Genomic DNA, 21,808 nt, shown 5'->3' on the forward strand with positions numbered 1-21,808 from the left:
GAGCCATATGACCCCTACGTCTGCTTATGGAAAAGGACGAGGGGAAAAGGGAGCAATGGAAACCACTGGATTTGTCTGTGGTGGTGGGACTGCGGGTGAACCCCATTACTTTTCTTAATCTTATAATGTTGTCTGTGAAGACAATAAAAGTAGGGAGAGAGAGTTGGGGACATGAATAAGATATGGGACTTAGGGTACAATTTTATTATGTGGCTCGCATGGAGAGACAGATGGAGGAGGAAGGGGGATGTGCAGGCAGCATGAGAGGATGCATGAGTCACGTCTGCACCAGGGAGGGGTGCGGGCAGCCGGACGAGTGTTCAAGTTGGGGCAGTGGGGGCCGGTGCTGAGGGTGGGACGTCTGTGGGACGGGAGGGGAGGCCGCGGACCTTGTTGATGTCGGAGATGAGCCGGCCCTCACGGGGCGTGTAGACCTTCTGGTTGTTGGCCCGTAGCTTGCTCTGGATGGTGAAGAGCAGCACTTCCAAGTTCCCTTTCTCTGTGAACCTGAGACAGGAGGCCGCGGGCGGAGGGGGGAAGTCAGAGGCAGAGGCCACTAGGGGCTCAGGGACTCTTTAGGTTTCAAAATGAAGGGTTCTGTGTTGCTCTCCTTCTCATAAAAGCAATACATGCTCTTTGGGTGAAAGCCGGAAAATACTGGCAAACCAAAATAACAGAATTTTAAAACAACTAAAACCACATAGAAATGACCACTGTCACCCTTTGGCAGGTGCATATGTCCTTCATTTTCGTTTTACCCAAATGAGATTGCCTCATAACCACAGCTTCCGTTTTAGAGCACTCACTCACTGTGAGCCAGGCCTGTCCTCAGGGCTTTACATGTATGAACTCGCTATCTATGGTTTCTTATTACCCCCACTTTCCAGATGAGAACACTGAGGCGCACAGAGGCCAAATAAGTTGCCCAAGGCTCACAGCTGTGAGGTGGCGGAGCCAGGATTTGAACTCAGCCACCCTGAGCCTCGTCACTGAGCCCTTTGCTCTCTGCTGCCCACAATCACTGTTTTGCAAACTGCTTCTTCACTGATTTTTCAAGAATATCTTTTCAGGTCAATAAATGTATTTCTTCGACATTATTTGCAGTGGCTGTCCCATGACTTATTTTTCTTTTGCAAAGGTCTGGCTTGTGAACATCTTTGAAGCCACCTCTCCATTCAAAGCCCAGAAGAGGACTTTCTGGGTCAAAGGGCACACCTCACATCATTCCTGGAATGTACAGGGACAGAGGTTTTCTGGATTAATATTAGTTTTGGAGCTGGAACATATTAACTCCCAAAGAGCTCAAAAACAGAAAAACACAGAAGTTTTAGCATATAGAATTGCTTAACAGCAACTCCACACTTGAAAACAGTTAATTGCTGTAATAGACAAATGCTAAGAACCTTTGCAACGTGCACATCACCAGCCACACTCCTGTGTGGACAGTTATAACCCGCCTGTCGGGCCCACTCCCTCCTGTCCCTAAGCTGGGATGGGGTTGCTGCGACACCCCAACCAGGAATCTTGTCTGAGTAGGCTGCACTGATTCCACACACCACAGCAATCATTTCCACAGCATGATTTTTTCTTAAAATGGATACTCATTTTTAAAATGTATTTTGGAACTGCTTCTGGCACTTTGAGCTGGGGGAAACGAGCCTCCACCGCATTTAGGCACTGCCAAATTTCCCTCCCAAAAGGCCGCCCTAATTTAGGCTTCCTCTTGGGTGAGCACAGGCATGCTATGGCCTGGGGCACCTACTTGGGCGGCTTCTCCACGGTGCGGTAGGAGTTGAATGACTGCAGCTGGTTCTGGACCCCGCTCAGGGAGTTGGCCAGCTGCCGGTCATTGAGGGTCACAATCGTTTGCTCGATCCACTGCAGCAGCTCTGAGGCCAGGGACTCGTATTTCTCCACAAGGCGCTCAGCCTCCATGGCGTGGTCCAGCACCTGCAGACAGCGACATGGGCGTCCTGGCCACGTGGTCCCTGGCCCAGTCCTGAAGCTCCATTCTGCCTCTGTTTTAGGGGAGTAAGACCCCTCTGGCCTTATGCCTCCCAGCCCATGGTGGGGAGTACCTTGCCAATTCTTTTGCCTTCCACAGCCAGGGCCTTCATCTTGGAGAAGTAGTGGTAGTAAGTAGCCACATAGGTAATGATGGATTTCTCATCTGGCTGATCCACATTCACATCTGAGAAAAAGGACCACTCAGGTCAGGCAGAGACTGGAAACCTGCCTCCCAGAAGTTCACCGGCAACTTGAATCGCTAACCCCAATCCTAGGGCCATGGCAGCGCCCCAAGGCTGACATCTTTCCAGCTCCCTTCAGAGCAAAATGACAAACTATTTGGACAAAAAGGGCACGAAAAAACTAACATTTATATCTTTAACTCCTAGAAACAAGCAGAGTACAAAATCCAGGAACACGAGAAGGCTTTTACCCAGTGTCCCCAGCGGAGAATAAAATTAGCTGTTTGGGGGAAGAAAGGCAAGAAAAGAAACAGCACTCCCATTTGGGGACAGATTGTGGACTTATGGGCCGGAAATACGTCTAAGAAGTCAGCCGAGGGAGGGACAGCAAGACGGAAGGTACAAAGGGAGCCTCCTGAACTGGGGATGTTCGAGAAATGGACCCTGTGAGCCCTGGCAGCGGGAACAGAGGTCAGTTCTCAGGGCTATCTCGGGGCACGGTCATGACTATTTCTGACCTCAGTCCCAGACCTCAGCTGTGGGCCCAAGGATATGAGGGTCCTTCAAGTGAAATCAGCTTCCACCACAAGGACTGAGGCTGACTATGACTTGAAATCCCTGGGGTTCTCTTTTTTTTTGAGGAAGATTAGTCCTGAGCTAACATCTGCTGCCAATCCTCCTCTTTTTGCTGAGGAAGACTGGCCCTGAGCTAAGATCCGTGCCCGTCTTCCTCTACTTTATATGTGAGACGGCTACCACAGCATGGCTTGCCAAGCGGTGCCATGTCCGCACCCGGGATCTGAACTGGCGAACCCCAGGCTACTGAGAAGTGGAAAGTGCGAACTTAACTGCTGCACCACCGGGCTGGCCCCCCGGGGGTTCTCTTAATTAGGCCAAATGGTATCGTAGCTAAAGAAGCCCTCTTGACCACCTCTGAAAACCCACAGGCAGCCAGGAACCACTGAAATCATCTCAGAAAGTTAAAGGACACTTAGCTGTACTTAAATGTTCCTTATCAAAGCTGTGCTTCTCAAATACTCTTCAAGGACCCTTGTACTTGGCCTACTTCCATCAATAGCTGGCTGTTGGCCATTCTGGACTAAGAGGGCAGAGGAGACGGGGCTACGGGTGGGATGGAAAACAGGAAGAAAATAACCAAGACCCAGATCTGCCCAGTGAGCTTAGTAAAGAGTGTTTCTCACAGAGCAGTCACTTGGCCCTCTCTCCTCCCCTCTTCTGGCTCTTCTCCCAGGGAGGTGGCTGAGGAAATAGGCTCTGGAGCCAGGCTGCCTGAATTTGAATCTCGGCTCCACCAGCTGTACGACCTTGGGAAAGTCACTTAACCTTTACTCGCCCCCAACCCCCTTTAATTGTGAGGATTAAAGAAATCAAAGCCTGCCAAGTGTAGTGCCAGGCACAAAATAAGAACCCAGAGGCCAGTACCAGTCTCATCAGCATTAAGATCAGAACTACAGGAGCCCACGGGCAGGGTCAGCTGACCAAAAGGCCAGTGCACAGGGAGACCTCAAGGTCACGTAGTTTAACTTAGAACCTTAGAATTTTAGAATCAGAAAGACCCTTAAAGACCACATAGACTCACCTTCTCATTTTTGAGATAAGGAAACTGAGCCACAGGGAGGCCAAGCAACTGGCTCTAAGTCACAGAGCTGCCCTGTGGTAGGGCTGGGATAGAACGACATCCCAGGACTCTTTCTGCCACAGGGCTGCCTTTCTTCCTACAGCTTTTTTTTTAATTGCGATATTATTTTCATCCCATAAAATTCACCTTTTGAAGTATACTATTCCGTGGTTTTTAGCATAGTCACAAGGTTGTGCGGCCATCACCACTATCTCATTCCAGAACATTTTCATCACCCCCAAATGAAACCTGCACCCGTTGGCAGTTACTCCCCCTTCTCCCCGCCCTCGCCCCTGGCACCCACTCATCTACCTTCTGTCTCTATCCCACTGCCTCTTTTTCACATAGCTCTGCCCCACCTTCAGGATCCAGCAGCTTCGTAAGTCCCAGCTCCTTCTCAGCCAGATTGAAAGCGTTCTGCAGATTGTAGTGAGCATTACACTTCCTCAGTGACTCAAAATCCAGAAGGTCTGGCCTGGGTGGGGAGGGAAGTTAGAAGGTATCAAAAGCATGTGAGATCCCAAAGAGGAAAAGTAAAGCCACCCCTATCTTTATCCCTAAGTCACCAACTCTATTTTGTCGAGAACTAGGCCGCTCAAGCCCACACCCACTGCTCCTGTCCCCTCGCTTCCTATTGCAAGCCCTGTGTGCAGGACGGCGCCCCCACATCCTGGCTCTTCTCCGAACGTTCATCCTTCATAAGTGCTGTGTAGCTTGTCTCACTGCTTTGTTTACACGTGTGCTTGCCCCTGGCTCCTTAACCCCTCCAGCAGTCCCGCCAGGCTAGCTAACCCCATCTTCTCGTCTTCTCACCGGTGTTTATGTACAATGGCGTTGAAGGCCAGCCCATCTCTCCAGCTGGTGGTGAAGTTGTGCACGTTGACGTTGGGATACCTATAGACAGGGACCAGGAAAAACAGAGAGTTGGGTCAAGTCCCAGTCCGCGACTCAAGGACGGATCCCCAGCTTGTGGAGCCCGTCCTTCCTTTACCGCATGGCCTCGGTGCATCCACCCTCCAAGGCCACGCTCCCTGGGCAGCCTCACCCTGCAGTCTTCATCTGGCACCACAGCAGCAGGGCATCCTTGGCTGACTTCTTCTCCTTGTTGTCTTCGGTTTCCACACTGATGTCTTGGATCTAAGAAGGAAGGAAGGCCCTCACTCCCTGGACAGTTCTGAGATACACGGCAGGAAACCGCTCTTTAGACTCCTGTAATCGGGGTGCAGGGGCAGAGCCTGGGGACCTTTCATACAGGGCCAGTGACCCCAAAAATCAGGTCAAAGGGATCTGAGGCAGTAGAATGGGGTAGGAAGCCAGAAGAGTGGGAGCGCTTTGAAGCAAAGGATGCTGATTCCTCCAGGTGGGGAAGTGCAGGAGGATGAGGGAACATTCCCCGAGAGCTAGGTTTCAGACATGAAGCTGATGGAGCTCTGCTCAGGGCTGGAAGGAGCAGAGGAGGTTACACGTGGGGAGGAAGCGGGGCAATCAGGAGAGCTGTGATGGAATGAGGACAGTGGACTGGCTATGCTCTGTGCATAAGAAGTAGGGTGGCTGTTCTCTTGAGGAAGGTAGGAGAATTTGAAGAAGAGTGGGCCGACCAGACTGTGAATGCAGTTCTCAAACTCCCAGTGGTGAAGGACCAGTTTGTGAAATTTCCATTCCCCGTGGACCAACATGTGGTCCCACAGCGCAGGACCAGCACACAGATCAGGCCACAGGGAGTTTGCCAGAGAAGTTTGACAACATCCACACTGGTCTCCACCCCGCTTAATTGATCCGCAGCAACCACAAATTGCTACACAAGGTTCTAGACCCTCCATTCTGGTATCGATCTTGCCTTGGACCAGCAGTGGCTGTTTGAGGCGCAGCACCGGTGTGCAGCGCACACTCCGAGTAACGCTTTGCCGGGGTACCTGGAACCGAAGGATGATGGTCCAGACCAGCCCAAGGGTCAGCCGGTGGTTTCCGTCCACGATGTCATGGGAGCCCATATTTTCCAAGTGCACTTTCTGCTCCTTCAGGAACTGCAGGGCCTTGTCCACGTTCTCCAGGCAGTGGATCCGCATGCGGCCTTTGGTGGGCTTTGGCTGTGGGGGGACAGGGGACACAAAGGCATGGGACCGTGGGCCTCCTCCTTCCCTCCTAGCCTTCCCGGGGCCCTGCTTCGCACACCTTCCCCATGAGCTCCCTCGGGAGCACAGGGACAGCCCCAGGGCTGTGCCAGAGTTCATGGAGCCAAAGCTGCGGTTATAGATGAGGCTTGGAGCAGATTAAGATTCCCAAGGGAATTAATGGCACTCAGAGTGGGTGGGAAAAGAAATGTTTTCAATGGGGCCACTGTTCCTGTCTCCATGAGGCAGTGCTCCTATTTAATCCACATGGCAAAACTTCTCAAAATGAAACCATCCTCTGAGCAGAGGGCAGCCACTGCTTTCCGCTCTGTGGTGTCGCTCTTCTCTCTAAGGGCGACTCCTATGGCTTGTCCCCTTCACCGCTGTTTCTCAGGCTCCCTCCTCCCTCAGGACCACAGCTCACCAGTGTCTCTCCTGAGAGCACCTCGAGGAGCCTCAGGAGGTTCCGTCCATCCCGGAGGTCGCTGTACAGGTCCCCCACCCGGCACGTCACCCGGGCCAGGTGCGAGTTCACCCACTTGGTGAAAGTCTTCTTCTGCACAGCTTCTCGCTCATCTGTGGCAGCAACATGGGGTCATTTCTGTCCTTCATGAGCAGTGCCCCTGCTTCTAACCACCACTTGGTGGGGTTGGGGGGATGAGGGGGTGCCTGAGAGGCCGGAAGTCAGGTCCGGGGAGGAGGAGGGGAAGGAAAACGGCCAAGAGGAAACCCCATAACTTAAAAAGCTGGGAAATAAAGAAATTGGAATGAGCTCATAAGCAAGGTAAAAAACAAAAATGAGAGCTAGAAAACAGGTTTGAGAAGAAGGATGAAAGAAATTAGAAGCGCGGGACATGCAGGGAAGGGCTGCGATCTGGGATCAGGGCCCTGTCACGTAACAGGGGTGAAACGCTATTACTTCACCCGTCAGGGCCTCACTTTCCTCATCTGTCAAACGGGCACATTACTTTCTACTTCAGCAGGTCACTGTGGTGATTAAATGAGACAACGTGTGTAAGACGCCTGGCAGGAAGTGGCTCCTTGATGAGTTATGATTGTCCAGGCGTGAACTAACCCAAAGCAAAGAGCCAGAGGTGCTCAGGTCAAGCAGGAGGCATGGCTGTTCTCTTTGAGTGGTGGACAAAGGGGAGGGTGTGGACTGAAATTACAGCAATGGCTCTTCCAAGGGGTCATTAGGAGGATGTGACGTGACAGAGGCCGCAGGCCTCCTCGGGCAGCTGGCTCTCCTGGGATCATTTTTTAAAGAAAAGATGGGTTCCTCTACTTGTGGGGTGGGTTCATTCAATGGGCTGCAAGGGGATCCATTCCCAGGACACCAACATTCCAACGCTAAGAAAAGAAACGAGACCTTGAAAGTTGGGAACAGGGAAAACAATAAGCCCAAGAAACACGGGGGGCGGGGAAGGCCAGGCAGAATTAGGCACCAATCTCAAAAAAAGTGGGGAAATGCCCTGCTGCCTGGTTCACAGGGGGAGCTACCGCTGAGGGGATGCTGGCAGGTCCCACAAAAAATTAAAATTAAAAATGTTATAAATGAGAAAGGGAGGGAGGAGGCTCAGGCCATTGGAAGCTGTTCCCCCGCAGAGGAGCCCAGGGCGAGGACCCCACCCAAGTGGCCGGGGCCTGAAGAGTCACTTTTTGTTTCCTTCTCAGCACCAGCATCTCCGAAACCGAAAAGACTCATCCCTTAATCTCACATTCCTGGGCACCTCACCCATAAAACCTGGCGACACACCCATGTCTATTCCTGTCTCTGCTGCCTCCAACCCCTATACCTGGGCCAAGCTCAGGGTCCTAACAACTGCACAGGACATCCCGCGAACCAAGGGTGCCTTTGGGCCTCCCTTCAGGGTCTACAGCCCGAGCTGGGATTGCCCAGATCATAGCGATTACTGGATCCAGGAGGCCTGCCCCAATGCCAGGCACACTAGGGTGAGGCCATTTTGGCACACAGGTACAATAAAAGGGGAGGGGTGGACATAGGGGCAGCTGGGGGGAACTGCACAAAGCCAAGCACCAGAGACAAAGTGTAGCTTCACACAGCATCCACAACTTCCACAGACACACACACACACAAAACACAGTGACTCTCAGAAATACACTGCAATATTGGTGCCGGATGAACACACGCCTGCTCAGAGATACACCTGAGCCTGTTGCACCAACTCCCCTTGACACACTCCGTTTCCACACACACTGTCTCCTCACACACAGTTAGACACCCACTCAGAAACCCAGGGCAACACAAACAAGCCCCGGGTGCCTCAGCCTCCTGGCTCGCTCCCCTCTCTCCTGCTCCAACTATGCAAGCAGGAGCTCCATCTCTGAACGCACCGACAGCGAGCTGCCTCAGTGAGACTGCGCAAAAGGCCTCATTAGCTGACACACATGCTGCTTTGCACAGCCTCGCCCGCTGCCTCCATGCTCATAGCATTCGCTGCAACACACACGTTCTGCCGCTCCCAGCGGGCCTGTGGTCACACCCACTCACGCTCTCTCACGGTCCCTTCCAGTGGGTCCAAGCTTTTCCCAATTCTGTCAGCATCCATATATTTTCTGGCCACTTGTAATTATTCCCCTTGCCCATTGTCTCCCAACACAAACGTCTGAGTCATAGAAAATGCTCCACTCCGTGTGTCCTTGGCTCTGGCTCCTCTCCCACGCCCCCAGGCCCCCTCCCTGGGCACAGCGCTTCCTTCTGCCCGCTGAGCTCACCTTGAAGCTGTTTGAAGCGTCCTTCCAGCACGCTGGCATACTGAGCGGGGTCGATGAAGGCAGCTGGTGAGAGCAGGAGGCCCCCGGGGTTCTGAGACCCTTCCACAGCCTCATAGTAAAACTCACCAGCCCCGTTCAGGCCGTGCCCGTGCACCCTGCTCACTCCGTTCACACTCATGGTGTCTGCTGCCTCTCAACGGCCCAGGTCCCAGAGTCCATGCTCTGCCCGCGCTGGGGCCGGGCAGCAAGGTTCTCCTCCCCCTGGAGCCTGGGATCCCAAGAGGCTGGGGTCCTGGGCGGGGGGTGGTTCAAGGCTGGTGGAAGTTTCAAGGAGTGGGAGAAAGGAGTTACAGGATGTCTGAGCTCCCAAGCTCCGGGACAAGTCAGCAGGGCACACCTGGCTGTGGTGAGAGGAGACAGAGGCAGCTCCAGACAAACAGGTCGGACAGTGGCGGGGGAGGGGTGGGGGGCGGAGCTCAGCCTGCTGGGGCAGGGCCAGGCCCTGTGGGGCAGAGGAGGGAACTGCAAGTGCCTTAGAGACCTGCCCATCAGGCCCCAAACTGCCTAAGAGTTCAGAAGACCAGAGAGAGGTCTCCCCAAAGGCAGTTCTACTTCCCGAAGGTTTGCAAGTATGACAAGGATGGCCCCTCTCTGGGTGACTCTGGGAGGTCCCGCTTCAGGACATGGGTTTTAATCTCCAGCTTGGAGAGCAGAGAAAGAAAAATCCTTGGAGAGGAAAAGCCAGCTCAGCACATGCCAAGCGTCGTGCTAGGTGTTTGCTTACGGTCCCTCACCTGTGAAATAGGTGGTGCCATCCTCCCCACCTGCTTGTCATCATCACCTCCAGTCTGGCCCCTTCCCTGCCACTGGGCCCACCAGGCCCTCCTCAGCCAGGCCACCCCAGGCCCCCAGTATACCCACTGCTGGGCACATCTGCCAGATTCCCTCCTACCTCTCTCTGGGCTTCAGCTCTCGTCACTTACAGCCTACTCTTGCCATCCACCATCTTTATTCATTCAGCATTTATTTGGCACCTACTGATGTGAGGCGCTGTGCAAGGCAAAACCCGTACAGCGAGGCCCCTTCAGGAGAGCCCAGTGTAGTGGTAGAGATAAACATCTAATGACAGCACGAGGTGGCACGTGTCGTGTATACAGACATCACAACGGTCCTGGGGATCACGTGTATGTACACACGGCCATCACAACAGTTCTGGAGGCTACACGCACCAAAACCAGGGTACCAGGGGCTCTTTTCCCCAAAGAGGTGCCATTCTCTATAACCCATGTCTTCCATTTTCTCTCATCTATAGAAATGCTGATGCGAGTATTTCACAAGCCAGCCTGAAGGCCCAGCCAGAAGGACAGAGAAGCCCAGGGGAAAATGATAAGGGACCCCCAGAGCTATGGGCACCATGAGGTGGTCCTCGGACTGGTGCTGGGCTGGCTGAAAAGAATTACCAGGAAAGCTTAAAAATGCTGATTTCTGGACCATATGTCCAAAGATTCTAATTCAGTGTGTCCAGGAAGGGGTTGGGAGCCTGTATTTGTAAAAATGTCCCTGAGTGATCCTGTAAAAAGTGTGGCTAGGTTTGGGAACCACCCTCCTCAGAGTCTCCCTTCTTCCAGGAGGCCACCCCACCCACCCTGGGAGCACCGCCTCTCAGGAGGGCGTAATTGTGACCTCTCCCACTGCGCTGGTCTGGGAGGCCGGCAGGTCAGTGAGAAAGACAAGGGTGGGATGGAGGAGGGAAGCCAGACGGGGTGGGTGGCCTTGGGGTGTGTGGGTGACTCAGCCCCACGCCATCCGCTGGTGGTGTCAGGTGGCAGCCCCACTCTTGTTGCCATGACAACTCCTCCCGGAACGCAGGGAGGCCCGGTCAGACGGGTTTGTTTGTGCTCAGAGGAGCAGAAGGGGAGAGCCCAGGCCGTAGGGGAGGGCAGGGGCCGAGGCAGGCAGAGAGCAAACCCAGGAGAATGGGCGGCTGCGGAGGGAACCTGCTTCAGGGAACAGGTAGATGAAATAATGGGACAGGTGGCAGGTGGAAGGAACAGGTGGGGAGGGAGAGGAGAGGATAATGGCCCTGGAGGGAGAACAGGTGTGAGAGATGACAGTGGGAATCCAGGAAGAACAAGGGGATGAAAGGTTAGGGACAGGCAGGCGGAAACAGAATAGCAAGAGGACAAGTGCCAAAGTGCTACAGAATGCGACTCAGGAACAGAAACCTGGAAGTCAGTAAGTGCAGAGGGAACCCAGCTGAGTCCGGGGTCAGCAAGGCTTCTCTCTGCTTAGCGGAAGGGAAGCTGGGGAAATGTTCTGGATTGCACAAAGTTTGCTCTTAAGGCTGGAGCTGGGGAGCCGGGGCTTGATAGGGGAATCTGGATTTCCCACTCTAGAGCAGCAGCTTAGAAAGAAATGTGGTCTTCCCATGAAGTTAAAGGACTCTTCACGACAAGCTTCTCCCCTCAGCCCCCTCAGCATACCCTCGGCTCTCCCCTGACCTCACCTGCCAGGGCCTTAATGCGAGACCTCTCAAAGAGGCGGGCCGAGCTGCTGTCATTGTCCCAGTCCGAGTCGGGCAGGTCCCAGCGGTTGTTGATATCGCTGTACTGGCCCTGGATCTCCAAGCTGTCGAAGTCTGTGGGTGACAGGGTGCTGCTCATGGTGGAGAATGGCCTCCCGCTCCTGCAAGGGGGAATGTGGCTGGTGAGGGGCATCTCAGGGCCACTGAGCCCACCACTCACCATGTCCTTCTATCCTCCTGCCTAGATCTCGGCTCTCCTGATGGCCAAAGGTTACGGTTGGGTTTTTTGGTCAATGGAAATCAGCTCCCCGTGGGAGAGGGAAAGCCATGGTGGGGAAGGAGGGGGACAGAAATACAACAGATGCACATGGAGTGAGGCAGGAAGGCAGCAGTGTCTCAGAGCGATGCAGTAGACAGAAAGGGCTCCAGGGCCTCAGGCCAGAGAGGGACAGCAGGCAGAGCAGGGGGGCTGGAAGTGGCGATGCCCATCAGCATGGTTCAGGATAGCAGTGGGTAAACCAGGGTGACGCAGGAGGCAGGCGTGGGACCCCCTGGGCAAGACTGAGTATAAACTGGAATTCTTTTATTCCCCAGTTCCACAAACTGTTCTGAGCCCCTCCTCCATACAAGACGGCCTCCCTTACCCTGTAGGCAATTTGAGATGAGAAGACCCAGATCCTGCTCTGGAGCAAAGATACATCTATGATACATCAGGAAGACTGCGATGCTCTGCTGAGTGAATGTGAGTGAAGTGCCTGGAGTTCAAAGGAGGACACACAACGCTTCTCTTCCCTTTGTTTCCTTTTGTTTGCTACAGGGAATACTTAATAGGTGCTCGATAAATGTCGGCTGTGAGGGCCCGCCCGGTGGCGTAGTGGTTAAGTTCGCGCTCCACTTCGGCGGCCCAGGGTTCATGGGTTCGGATCCCAGGTGCGGACCAACACACCGCTCACCAAGGCATGCTGTGGCGGTGTCCCACATACAAAATAGAGGAAGACAGGCACAAATGTTAGCTCAGCGACAATCTTCCTCAAGCAAAAAGAGGAAGATTGGCAACAGATATTAGCTCAGGGCCAATCTTCCTCATACACACACACAAAGTTGGCTGTGATATGGGTCCTCGCCATTTAAATGCATCACCTCATCCCAACCCGCTGTGGGGCAGGGTCCATCATCATCCCCATCTCATAGATGAGGAAGCTGTACTGTGAAAGTTAAGTCACCGTTTAAGATCACACAGTTGGAAGGAGCAAAGCTGGGTTTTGAAGCCAGGTTCTTTCTCTCGAGCTCTTAATCAGAACATTTACACGTTCCTCAAACTTTCTGGAGCTCTTCACACTCCCCAGGAAAGATCCGCACTCATGGCTCCCTTCTAGGGCCCAGGCTAGGGGTTAGGACCACGCATGCTCACAGCATTACTTACAACTCTATGTTATGCAAACAAACTCTGTCCTTCTCAAAACTAACAAATGAGCTTCAGATTAGCCGCTGGGGATTTTTAAAATACCTCTACTGTCCAAAGGTCTCGTGTAACTCAGCATTCAGCAGCCATTCAAGGGAATGGAGGGGGCTGGGTCTTTAACTTTATCGGAACCCCGAATTCTCCATTTCTCATTTTCCTAGTACCCCTCAAATAAAAGAGATTTACTTCTTAGCACTACTTCCTAGGATGGGGCTATGACCTTTGCAGTCTCTGGCTCTGGAAAGGAGGTACAGAGAGCCTCCCGTGTGGTTTTGGGGGAAGGAAAAAGGGATGGGTAGTGAGATGTAGGTGGGTAGGGAGGTGTGTTCTCATGGGCACACAAAGGCAGAACTTGGCTTCTGTCATTAACTTGTTCCATGAAGCTGAACCTGACCCACGAGAAGGCCAGGATTGTCTGCCCTCCTCTTTCTCCCAAAGAGAAAACAGACACAAGGATTTCCCTGCACTGATGAGGTGCGAGGGAGCTAAGATCTGAGGTTCCTAGATTTAGGCTCTCCATCCCCTAGAATAGGAAAGAGGACTTAATTTCCACTGGGCCTAGGACTCCTGTCTCATTTACAATCCATCATTTCCCCTAGTCCCCAAAAGATTCTTTGAATTTGCTCTGTAAATATTTACATAAAAATAAATTCTAGGGCAGAGTTGAATCACCCTGAGCAAAGGGCACTTTGGGCAAGGCGTGACCTGAACCAGAGTCACCGCTGGACAGGGAAGCAGCCCAAGCCCCAGGACCAGTTCTACTCCATTTCTGTCCACCCTTCAGATTAAGGCTCCCTTACCAGCAGCCATGCTCACACCAAGCTCTGGGATGGACATTTCCAGCACTCACACTCTCCCTGCACAGACCTCCCCACTAGAACTTCTAGATACAACGCCCCCTGACCTTGTTTCCATGACCACTTTCCTTTTATCAGGAGTCACAAACCTATGGAGCCTGGCCCCCAGGAGCGTGGCCAATAAGCTGTTTAAAAATAACTGCTTTTGGATTCCTTTAGGTGGGCCTGTGCCTTCCATTTCTCTACAAGCCCCACCATTCCCTTTTGTCTCCTCCCCAGCCACGTCACATATTTCTGTTACCTGCCTGGCCCCGAAGGCATCTGAGGTTTTCGAACCCTGCTTTATAACTTTGTACTCCACAAAGAGCAGAAACTTAAAGAAACAGATTTTCTGACTGTGTCTCCAAACTACTGTGTGTCCCTGGGGCCCCCATAAGCTGCATAAAACCTGAACGTGTGCCGCTTTGGCATCTTTTTGGTGATCCAACTTGGTTGTCCCACGGGACCTAGTGGGGCCCAGGCACAGGATCTAGACCTCCCAGCGAGGTCTGGCTGCTAGTGCCTCTCCTTGGATCCTATAATTTGGGGGAGAACGTATGAAGCTGGAACCTCCCCTTCTCCCAAATGAAAATTCAGCCACTTAAATGCTCCACTGACCAAATTATACATACTTTGTGCCCTGAGTTTCCAGGGATGCCTGACATCATACAGACAAGGAACGAAAATAGCACTGGTGTCTTGAGATCACAGAGCCCCACAGGACCACCAGGTTGGGACTCCAAGGAGTTTATTCCCACGGACTCGCACATGAACTGTGCTCTCTGGGGTTCTGAGGGCCTCTGAGCTTTGGTTTTCAAACATTTGGGTTCTGCAGCCCCATGAGCTTCTGGACAATATGCTGTGTTCTCCACATTCCCTGCGCCGTCTCCAGATTCCTGGAGTTTCCCACTTGAGTTTCTTTACATAGATCTGCTCTGGTTTCTCCTCACTATGACCCGGGTCTCCATGCTCACATTTCCTTAATTGGCCTGCCCCCCCACCCCCCAGCCCCAGGACCCCCTGTCTCTCTCTGTGCTGGAGAATCATCAATCTTATTCTCTGTGGATTCCTGAACTCTGGCAATAGGGCGGGCCAGCAGCTAATCCAGATTACCGTTTCACCAGCACCTTATTCTTAGCCACTGACCTCGAGGCCAGGCCCAAGGAGCTTACATTGGTCCTGCTAGAATAAAGCCAATCCTGCCAGCTGCAAGCCTGGGGTCCTGCTAGATTTTACGCCCAAGCGCCGCGGGATGCAGACTCTGTTCAGCCGCGTGCCGACCCTCAGGGGCAGCTGCCTCGCTTCCCCTTCCCACCGATTTAGCCAGCGTGTAAAGCTAGAAATCCTATCCCCTGGGCTAGAGCCTGTCATGTACCCTAATTCCTCCTCTCGCCACATCCTGTTCCTGATTAATTCTCTACCTCCCTCGGAGAGAGTTGATCATCCCCTCCTCTGTGCTCCCACAGCACTTCAGCAGGCAGCTATTAGCGCACTTATCACATTGTATTATAGTTACTTGTTTATGTGTCTCTCCGCCTGTTCCACTTTTAACCCATTAAGGACAAGGGCTGTGTCTTACTCCTGTTTGGGTTTTTCAAGCCCAGTACAATAGATATTCAATAAAGACATATTGAATGAATGGACCAGAATTCATTTTTTGGCCATCAAATTAACGTCTTTCTTAGGACTAGAGAAAAACTCAAGGAAAGAATGAAAATGGGATCGGAGAAGACCCTCTGCTCCTCAGCGGGAGGACTGTCTGGGTTGAGCTGTACAGGTCAGGACCAGAGAGTCTCAAACTTGCCTGAACCGCAGTTACCTGGAAGGCTGTTAAAACACAGCTCACTGGGCCCTGTCCCCCAGAGTCTCTGTTCAGTAGCTCTGGGGTGGGGCCAGGGAATTTGCATTTCTAAGCTGTTCCCAGATCATACTAAAGCTACGGGTCCGGGGACCACACTTTGAAGGCCACCATTGTACAAAGATGAGGAACAGTTAGAATTGATTAGAGGAGCGACAAGGAGTGAGAAGACACAAAGTTTCCAGGGTGAGTGTGCCCCGAAGTTAGCTGCTGGGTCTGCTCGGGCTCTATCCCAGACGGAACTCAAATACAACTTCCCCTCAGAAACCCCAAGACCCACAAAGAGCCAGAAGCCTCAGGGGATGAGAGAGGAAACTGAAGATGGAGCGGGCTCTCGATCTAACGAGACAAACAGAGCTGATGCGCCGGCACAGGCGAATCACAGATGTGTGGAAGGAGGACGTTATGGCTAGAGACACTATGGGGAGGCAGAGCTGAACAAATGACAGCAGGTTGAATAATAGATTAGAAAAAAAATGAGGACTTTGGCAAAGTAAAAATCTTATTTGACTCAAAGTATGAGTGGACCAGCGGAGAGATAAAGGAAAAAGAGATCACCAATAAACTCAGGGCTCCTAGGAAGAGAAAAGAAAGATGCACTCAGGGGAATAAGACATCCAAGAGGAGAAACGAAACCCAGACCCATTCTCCTCAAGGCTGTCCCCGATAAAGCACAGGAACTCTCCTCCAAAGAACTGAGGGACTGGGCTGAAGAGTGGGATTCAACTTTTGATTGATCTTCTCCTTTAGAATCCTCCACTCAGGGCAGAATAATTCAGACTAATTTTCACTCCCTTGCTACCCACCTCCCCCAGGTGTCTAACTGACGAGTTACATCACTTTCTCTAAGGGACAAATCTAAGATCCATATTAGCTTTGTCCTCCCTAATCCTTTGCTCCTCTGAATACGCCAAGAGGTTGCCCGGCATCTCAAGCGAAGACACATATTTGGAACTCACTCTGCCCCCTTCACCTTCAAGGAAAACTGGTTTGTGGATACCCTGCCCATGCCTGAACTGACCAGCTCTGGAGCGCTGGAACTGTGGCTGCTGCAGGAGGGGAGGAGGGCAGCTGAGAAACAGCCCACGGAGACGACATGTAGCAGGTTAGGACAGGGGCAAGAGTGCATCTCGTAGAAGCATGCAATGCCATGGGGTTAACAGAGTAAAGTCTTTCCAAGCCAGAGTGGACGGTAAATGCCAACTGTGGTGCTGGAGTTGGAATAATGCAGGAGGAGGCCTTGCCAGATAGTTCCTGTGCCAGGAGGTCTCCAAGCCCTCTGCATGTCCCAGCCACAGAAACGCCTTACAGCGAGGCTTCCTCACCACCCGAAGGGGCTTTATTCTCCCTCTGCCAGTGTTCTGGTCACCACAACCAATCGTATCCCCCTCTCACACCACACTGTGAATTTGCATAAAGGAGAGCGTGGAGCTAGCTACCGAAGAGGCGAGGAGAAGCCCACCCGGCTCCAGAAGAAGCCCCCAGCCAGCTCCCGAGAGGGAGCCGGGCGCTCGCAGACCCGGCCAGAGACCGCCGAGCGTGTCCGCAGCAGCTGGACCGGCGCCGGCCGGTCCGCCGAGGAGCCTCAGCTACGCGGACAGCCGGCGCTGTCAGACACGCTCCGAGCCCAGCCGACCCGATCCCTTCTCGCGTTTGTCAGCCTCAACTCTTCCAGACTCTTCTCTCGGCTCTGGAAAGGCCCACGTTTCCCAAGACTCGACCCCCCACCGCCCGCACACTGGTACCTGGGTGGCTGGCACATGACTCTCTCCATCCTGTCCCCAGGACCGGGCGGGAGCGAGGGCCAGGCGCCGCATCCTCCCTCCCCGGCTCCCCTGGCTGGCCCCGACCCCGACCCCGACCCCGACCCCGACCCAGCCGCCCGCACGCGCTGCACAAAGCACGCCGCCCCGCCGGCCCGGACAAAGCGTTCCCGGCGCCGGCACCTACCTCGGTGCGGAGCGCCGGCCCCGCAGGCGGGAGCGCGGCGAGCGGGGGCGCACCGGTGGTCGCTGCGCCCGCAGCCCTCCGCGAGGGGCGGTTGCGGGCGGCGGCGGGTGGCCCGGAGGCGGCGGGGCGCACAGCGGGCGGCGGGCGGGCGCTGTCACGGGGCGCGAGCTGCGCGGGGGGCGCGCGGGGCCGGCGGCGGCGGGGCGCGTGGCGGCGCGCGGGCGCGAGCGGCGGGACTGCGGCGCCGCGGATGGAGGACAATAGCCTCCCCCTGCCGCAGGCCGGCGGCTCCCGCGGGAGGCCCGGGACCATCTGGAGCCCGCGGCCCCGCGGGGCTCGGGGCGGGGCCCGAGTCACCCCCTCCCTGCCCGGCGCCATGGCAACCGCGGCCCCTCTCGGTTCTCCGCGCGGCTCCCGGGCCCGGGGTCGCTGACCTTCCCCGGGGCGAACGCGGAGGCGGCTTCGCTGCCGGCTCCCGACCGTCCCCCACCTTCCCTGTGGGTGTCCCCCAAACCCGCCTTCCGGTCCTCGCCGGCCCTGGGTCACCCCTGGGCCGTCTGGGTACCTCCCACAGCTTGCCCCCACAGCTTGCCGGGCTGGATCTCCGCAGTTTGAGTACCCCACCTTTGTCCCTACTCCGCTTCTCCTCCAAAATCTGTGTCCCCAGAAAGCGCAATCCTTCCTTTAATGGCACTCACCGCCCAGAAGGTTTCCAGTATCCAGCCTCTGTTTTCCTTTTCAAATTTTCCTCTTTGGGCACCTCCAGTCCATCTCCCTTTAAGCATTTCCTTCACGCATCCCTTCTCTCTCGCGTCCTCCTTCAGGCAGGTAGGCCGGCTCTCTTTCCCAAAGCATCTCCATGGTACATGTGGTGGAGATTCGCCTTCTGGCGGATCAGATTCTCGGAACAGTCATCGCTGCGGCTCTCGGCTCCTTCTCAGCTCCTCTCATTTATCAACCGGGAGAATTCCGGCCTACTCACTGTCTTAAGAGGGAGTGGGGGCGGGGATGGACATTTCTAGGCCTGGCACAGCTGGGTTTCTCCCTGCTTTAGTAGCATCTGAGTGGTCTAAGGTCTAAGGTCATTAACCAAGGTGAATTGCTATCTGTTAAGAGAGGAAAGAATTATGCCTAAATGATAGCAAAGTTATAGAGTGCCAGGTACGTGCTAAAAGTGCATGATTTCCTGTGACCCCCAGCCCTCACTCCAGCTCTAAGAGGTAGGTACTGTTCCTTCCAGACTGCCAGACTAAGCTTAGAGATGAACCATAGAGTGGGCTTTGTATACAGTAGTCTGAATCTAACCATTAGGCTATACTTCTCCTGAAGATGTGGGCCTATTTTTACCTGAGAAATGCCTGAAATGACCAAGTGAGGGCAATGTGAAGAATGAGCTTTGTGTGAATTATTGGGTTTAACGTTTTATTTATTTATGGGTAATCAAATTTTAGGATTTCGCTCCTTTCTGAAAAGGTATGCATACCGAAACTAATATATAAGTAATTGAAGTACTTTCCAGATATGATTTTGGCAAGGTGAAAGCGTTTGTGTTAAACCTATTTGGAAAGATTTTCAAGGTAAATAAAAAGTCCTGCTACTAGTCCTAACTAGTTGTGTCATCTCACCTACGTGGCCTCAGTTTTCCTGGTCTATGAAATGGGTTGGAAGAGGGAATGGGGGGTTGCACTAAACAGTGACCTTGAAGCTTTCTTCTAGCTCTAATAGTCTGATTCCATCACTAAACTGGAACAATGATTGTATCACCAAGCTGGAACTTGGCCTTCTAGGGTACACTCCACCATTAGCTGTAATCCAGACTATTTATTACTTACTCCTTAACATTCATTCCTTCAGGCAACGGAACCAAAGAAGTGAGGGCGTAAGCTGTAACTGTTCCCAGAGGGGGCAGTGAGTGTGTGCAGGGGGAAGGGAGCACCGAGGTGTGGACCCCAAGGAGACTTGGTTGGGGATGTTAAAGCTGGTGGGATGAGAAACAGCCAATTTGCTGCTGCTGTGCTGGTTATGGGAACCGAGGGTCTCACTCACCAACAGCCTATCGGATTTGTGATCCAATTAGCAGACAAGGATATTAGGTCTTATGATTAGCATAATAATAATATCTTTTGTATAGTGATTTCCCATTTTCAGCATTTCATGATCCTTTGAAAAGCCTCGTAAGGTAAACATTCTCAGTCTCATTTCATTGATGAGCAAACTGGTGTTCCGGCGACGCCTGAGTGCCCAAGTCCACAGTTAGTTCAGGTAGAGACCCCGGGTCTTCTGATTCCTATGTGCTCTCTCCCCTCTGCTAGAGATGGAAGACAGCAGAGGGGTTAACAGCATCAATTTTGGAGTCAGACCCCTGGGTTCAAAACCTAGTTTTGCCACCTACTAGCCGTTGACCTGGGCAAGTTCCTTAACCTCCCCAGAATTCAGTTTCCTCATCATGTGGGCCCAAATGAGTTATTGCAGGGAAAGTACTAGAAAGGTGCCTGGCACGTAGTAACACTCCACCAGTGTCAGCCATCATTACTTCTCCATATTATCGTTTTACCGTACTGTTTCCCAACTGGGGGAGGAAGCATGCTCAGTAAAGAGAACACTGAGATCCCTCGCCTCAGCTCTGTTACCGAGTTGCTTTGGAAACTTGTTATTTTGCTCCGTGGTGCGTCAGTACAGACAATGATGAAGAAAACGTCTGCTTCCTTTTTACATAAGTTACAAATGGGAATGGAAAGATGTTCCCAAGTATGCTGAGCTTCTCAGAGAATCCAGATTTGCTGCCCACGTTACCAAGATTCACAGAAAGGTCTTGGTAGGACTTCCTGCCACGAAACCTACAGATACAGCTGAATTCTCAGCTCTCATTCCTATACCATGAAGAGGTGTCCCTCCTCCTATCTGTGACTGATTCTTCTGGCTCCTGTCCCAAGTCCCATCCCCTCCCGCAGCCTCGTGGCTCACACTCCTGGTGAGCTCCCTCTTCTCTGGCTCCTTCCCGTCAGCATTTTAACATGCTCAAGTGTCTGCTAGCTTAAAAAATAAGTGAGAAACCATGATCCTTCTCCATGTCTTGCTCTTAATCTTTATGATCACAGTCTTCCTGAGTCGCTTGAACTCATTGGCTCCACTTGCTTGCCTGCCATTCAATCACACATTCATTCAAAAACCATCTGGCCTATGTGCCAGGCACCATGCTGGGATCTGGGGATCTAACGATGAGTCACATGGATACTGCCTCTATCTTCTTGGAGCTTACGGTCTGGTAGCGTTGACAGATATTAATAAAATAACCCCACAGATAGATAATAACAAAGTATAATGAATGAAAAGTTCAGGATGCTATGTGAGGATTTAACAGAGAGTCGTAACCTGCTTAGGGAGTGGGGGGTCACGGGAGACCTCCCTCCGGTAATTTGAGCTGAGATCTGAGATATGAGAAGCATTAACCAGGCAGAGAATGGGGTATAATAATAGCAGTTACTAACATTAATTGGGGACTATATTTCTAGCACTTTACACATATCATTTCATTTAATTCTTGTAACAGCTCTGAGAGGTAAGTATTAGCCCCATTTTACAGAAGAAGAAACGGAGGGACTGAGAGATTAAGTACCATCCCCAGGGTCATTGAACCAGGCGGGGGCGGAGCTGGGATTTTAACCCAGACAGCCTGACACGTGAGCCACATTCTTAGTTACAGGGACACAGAGCGTATGGATAGCAGGCCTGATGCCGCAGGGTGCAGGGTGCATGTGAGAAACAGAGAGAAAGGCAGTGGGAGAGAAAGCAGAGGGCAAGAGGGAATGTGGGGTGAATTCTAGGTGGGAAGATAGGCAAGGGCTAGTCATGCAGGGCGTGCAAGGTCATTTAAAGAATTTTGTTTTTCACCTTTAGAGCCCTGGGAGGCTTTTGAAGGATTTGAACCAAGGAAGCGAAGTGATCAACTTTGTATTTTAAAAGGATTACTCCAGCCACTGTGTGGGGAATAGGTTGGAGGGGGGCGCAAGTTGATGTGAGAAACCAGTTAGGAGGCCACTGCTGTGGTTCAGGTGAGAGGAGATGGTCGCTTGAACTTGGATGATGACAGTGGAGACAGAGGAACACCTAGGTAGAAAGAATTAACAAGATGTGGTGATGGGGTAGATATAGACGTGGTGGTGAGGAAAAAGGGTTTTTCTTGGATGGACTGTGCAACTGGAAGAATGGGGTACCGTTTGCTGAGATGAGGCATACCGGAGGAAGACCAGGTTTGGGGGCGGGGGGAGAGTGTTAGTTTTGGAAGCTGCTGAGTTTGAGATACCTTTGAAGGAATCAAGTGGAGACATTGAGTGGTCAATTGTACCTGGGTATGGAGCTCAAAGAGGAAGTCTGGACTTAAGATATACGTTTGGAAGACAGAAGTGTAGAGATAGACGGTGTGGGAAGGGGGTAGATGAGCATCAATGCAATTGATTTAATCCAGTACAATTTCTACTCCTCTAAAGCTGCTTTCAGCAAGGT

At 52.7% G+C, this 21,808-nt stretch overlaps 1 protein-coding gene and 1 long non-coding RNA gene across 5 annotated transcripts in view; one reads left to right on the top strand and one right to left on the bottom strand.

Annotated features, from left to right (window-relative positions):
* The window catches only part of SPTBN2 (spectrin beta, non-erythrocytic 2), a 37,731-nt gene extending 19,229 nt beyond the window's left edge, over window positions 1–18,502 (bottom strand). Inside the window, exons 1-10 of one of the 4 annotated variants that reach the window (XM_008533535.2) lie at window positions 18,004–18,502; window positions 11,182–11,360; window positions 6,364–6,515; window positions 5,742–5,915; window positions 4,874–4,965; window positions 4,642–4,722; window positions 4,188–4,303; window positions 2,079–2,191; window positions 1,763–1,950; window positions 390–507 (exon numbers count right to left, since the gene is read on the bottom strand). In XM_008533535.2, coding sequence (XP_008531757.2) covers window positions 390–507; window positions 1,763–1,950; window positions 2,079–2,191; window positions 4,188–4,303; window positions 4,642–4,722; window positions 4,874–4,965; window positions 5,742–5,915; window positions 6,364–6,515; window positions 11,182–11,338 — 1,191 coding nt within the window. In that variant the 5' untranslated portion in view covers window positions 11,339–11,360; window positions 18,004–18,502. Of the gene's footprint in view, window positions 1–389; window positions 508–1,762; window positions 1,951–2,078; window positions 2,192–4,187; window positions 4,304–4,641; window positions 4,723–4,873; window positions 4,966–5,741; window positions 5,916–6,363; window positions 6,516–8,675; window positions 9,142–11,181; window positions 11,361–11,843; window positions 11,975–17,305; window positions 17,491–18,003 lie in introns of those variants that run through there. The other 3 variants (XM_070565579.1, XM_008533516.2, XM_008533525.2) reach the window with 3 other exon arrangements.
* On the top strand, window positions 10,402–12,059 carry LOC139074521 (uncharacterized). The gene is made up of 2 exons (XR_011524196.1): window positions 10,402–10,688; window positions 11,794–12,059. It is a non-coding gene; the product is annotated as an uncharacterized lncRNA (long non-coding RNA).
* Window positions 18,503–21,808: the final 3,306 nt, after the last annotated feature.

Source organism: Equus przewalskii, chromosome 11, assembly GCF_037783145.1.
Source record: "Equus przewalskii isolate Varuska chromosome 11, EquPr2, whole genome shotgun sequence".
NCBI lineage: Eukaryota > Metazoa > Chordata > Mammalia > Perissodactyla > Equidae > Equus > Equus przewalskii.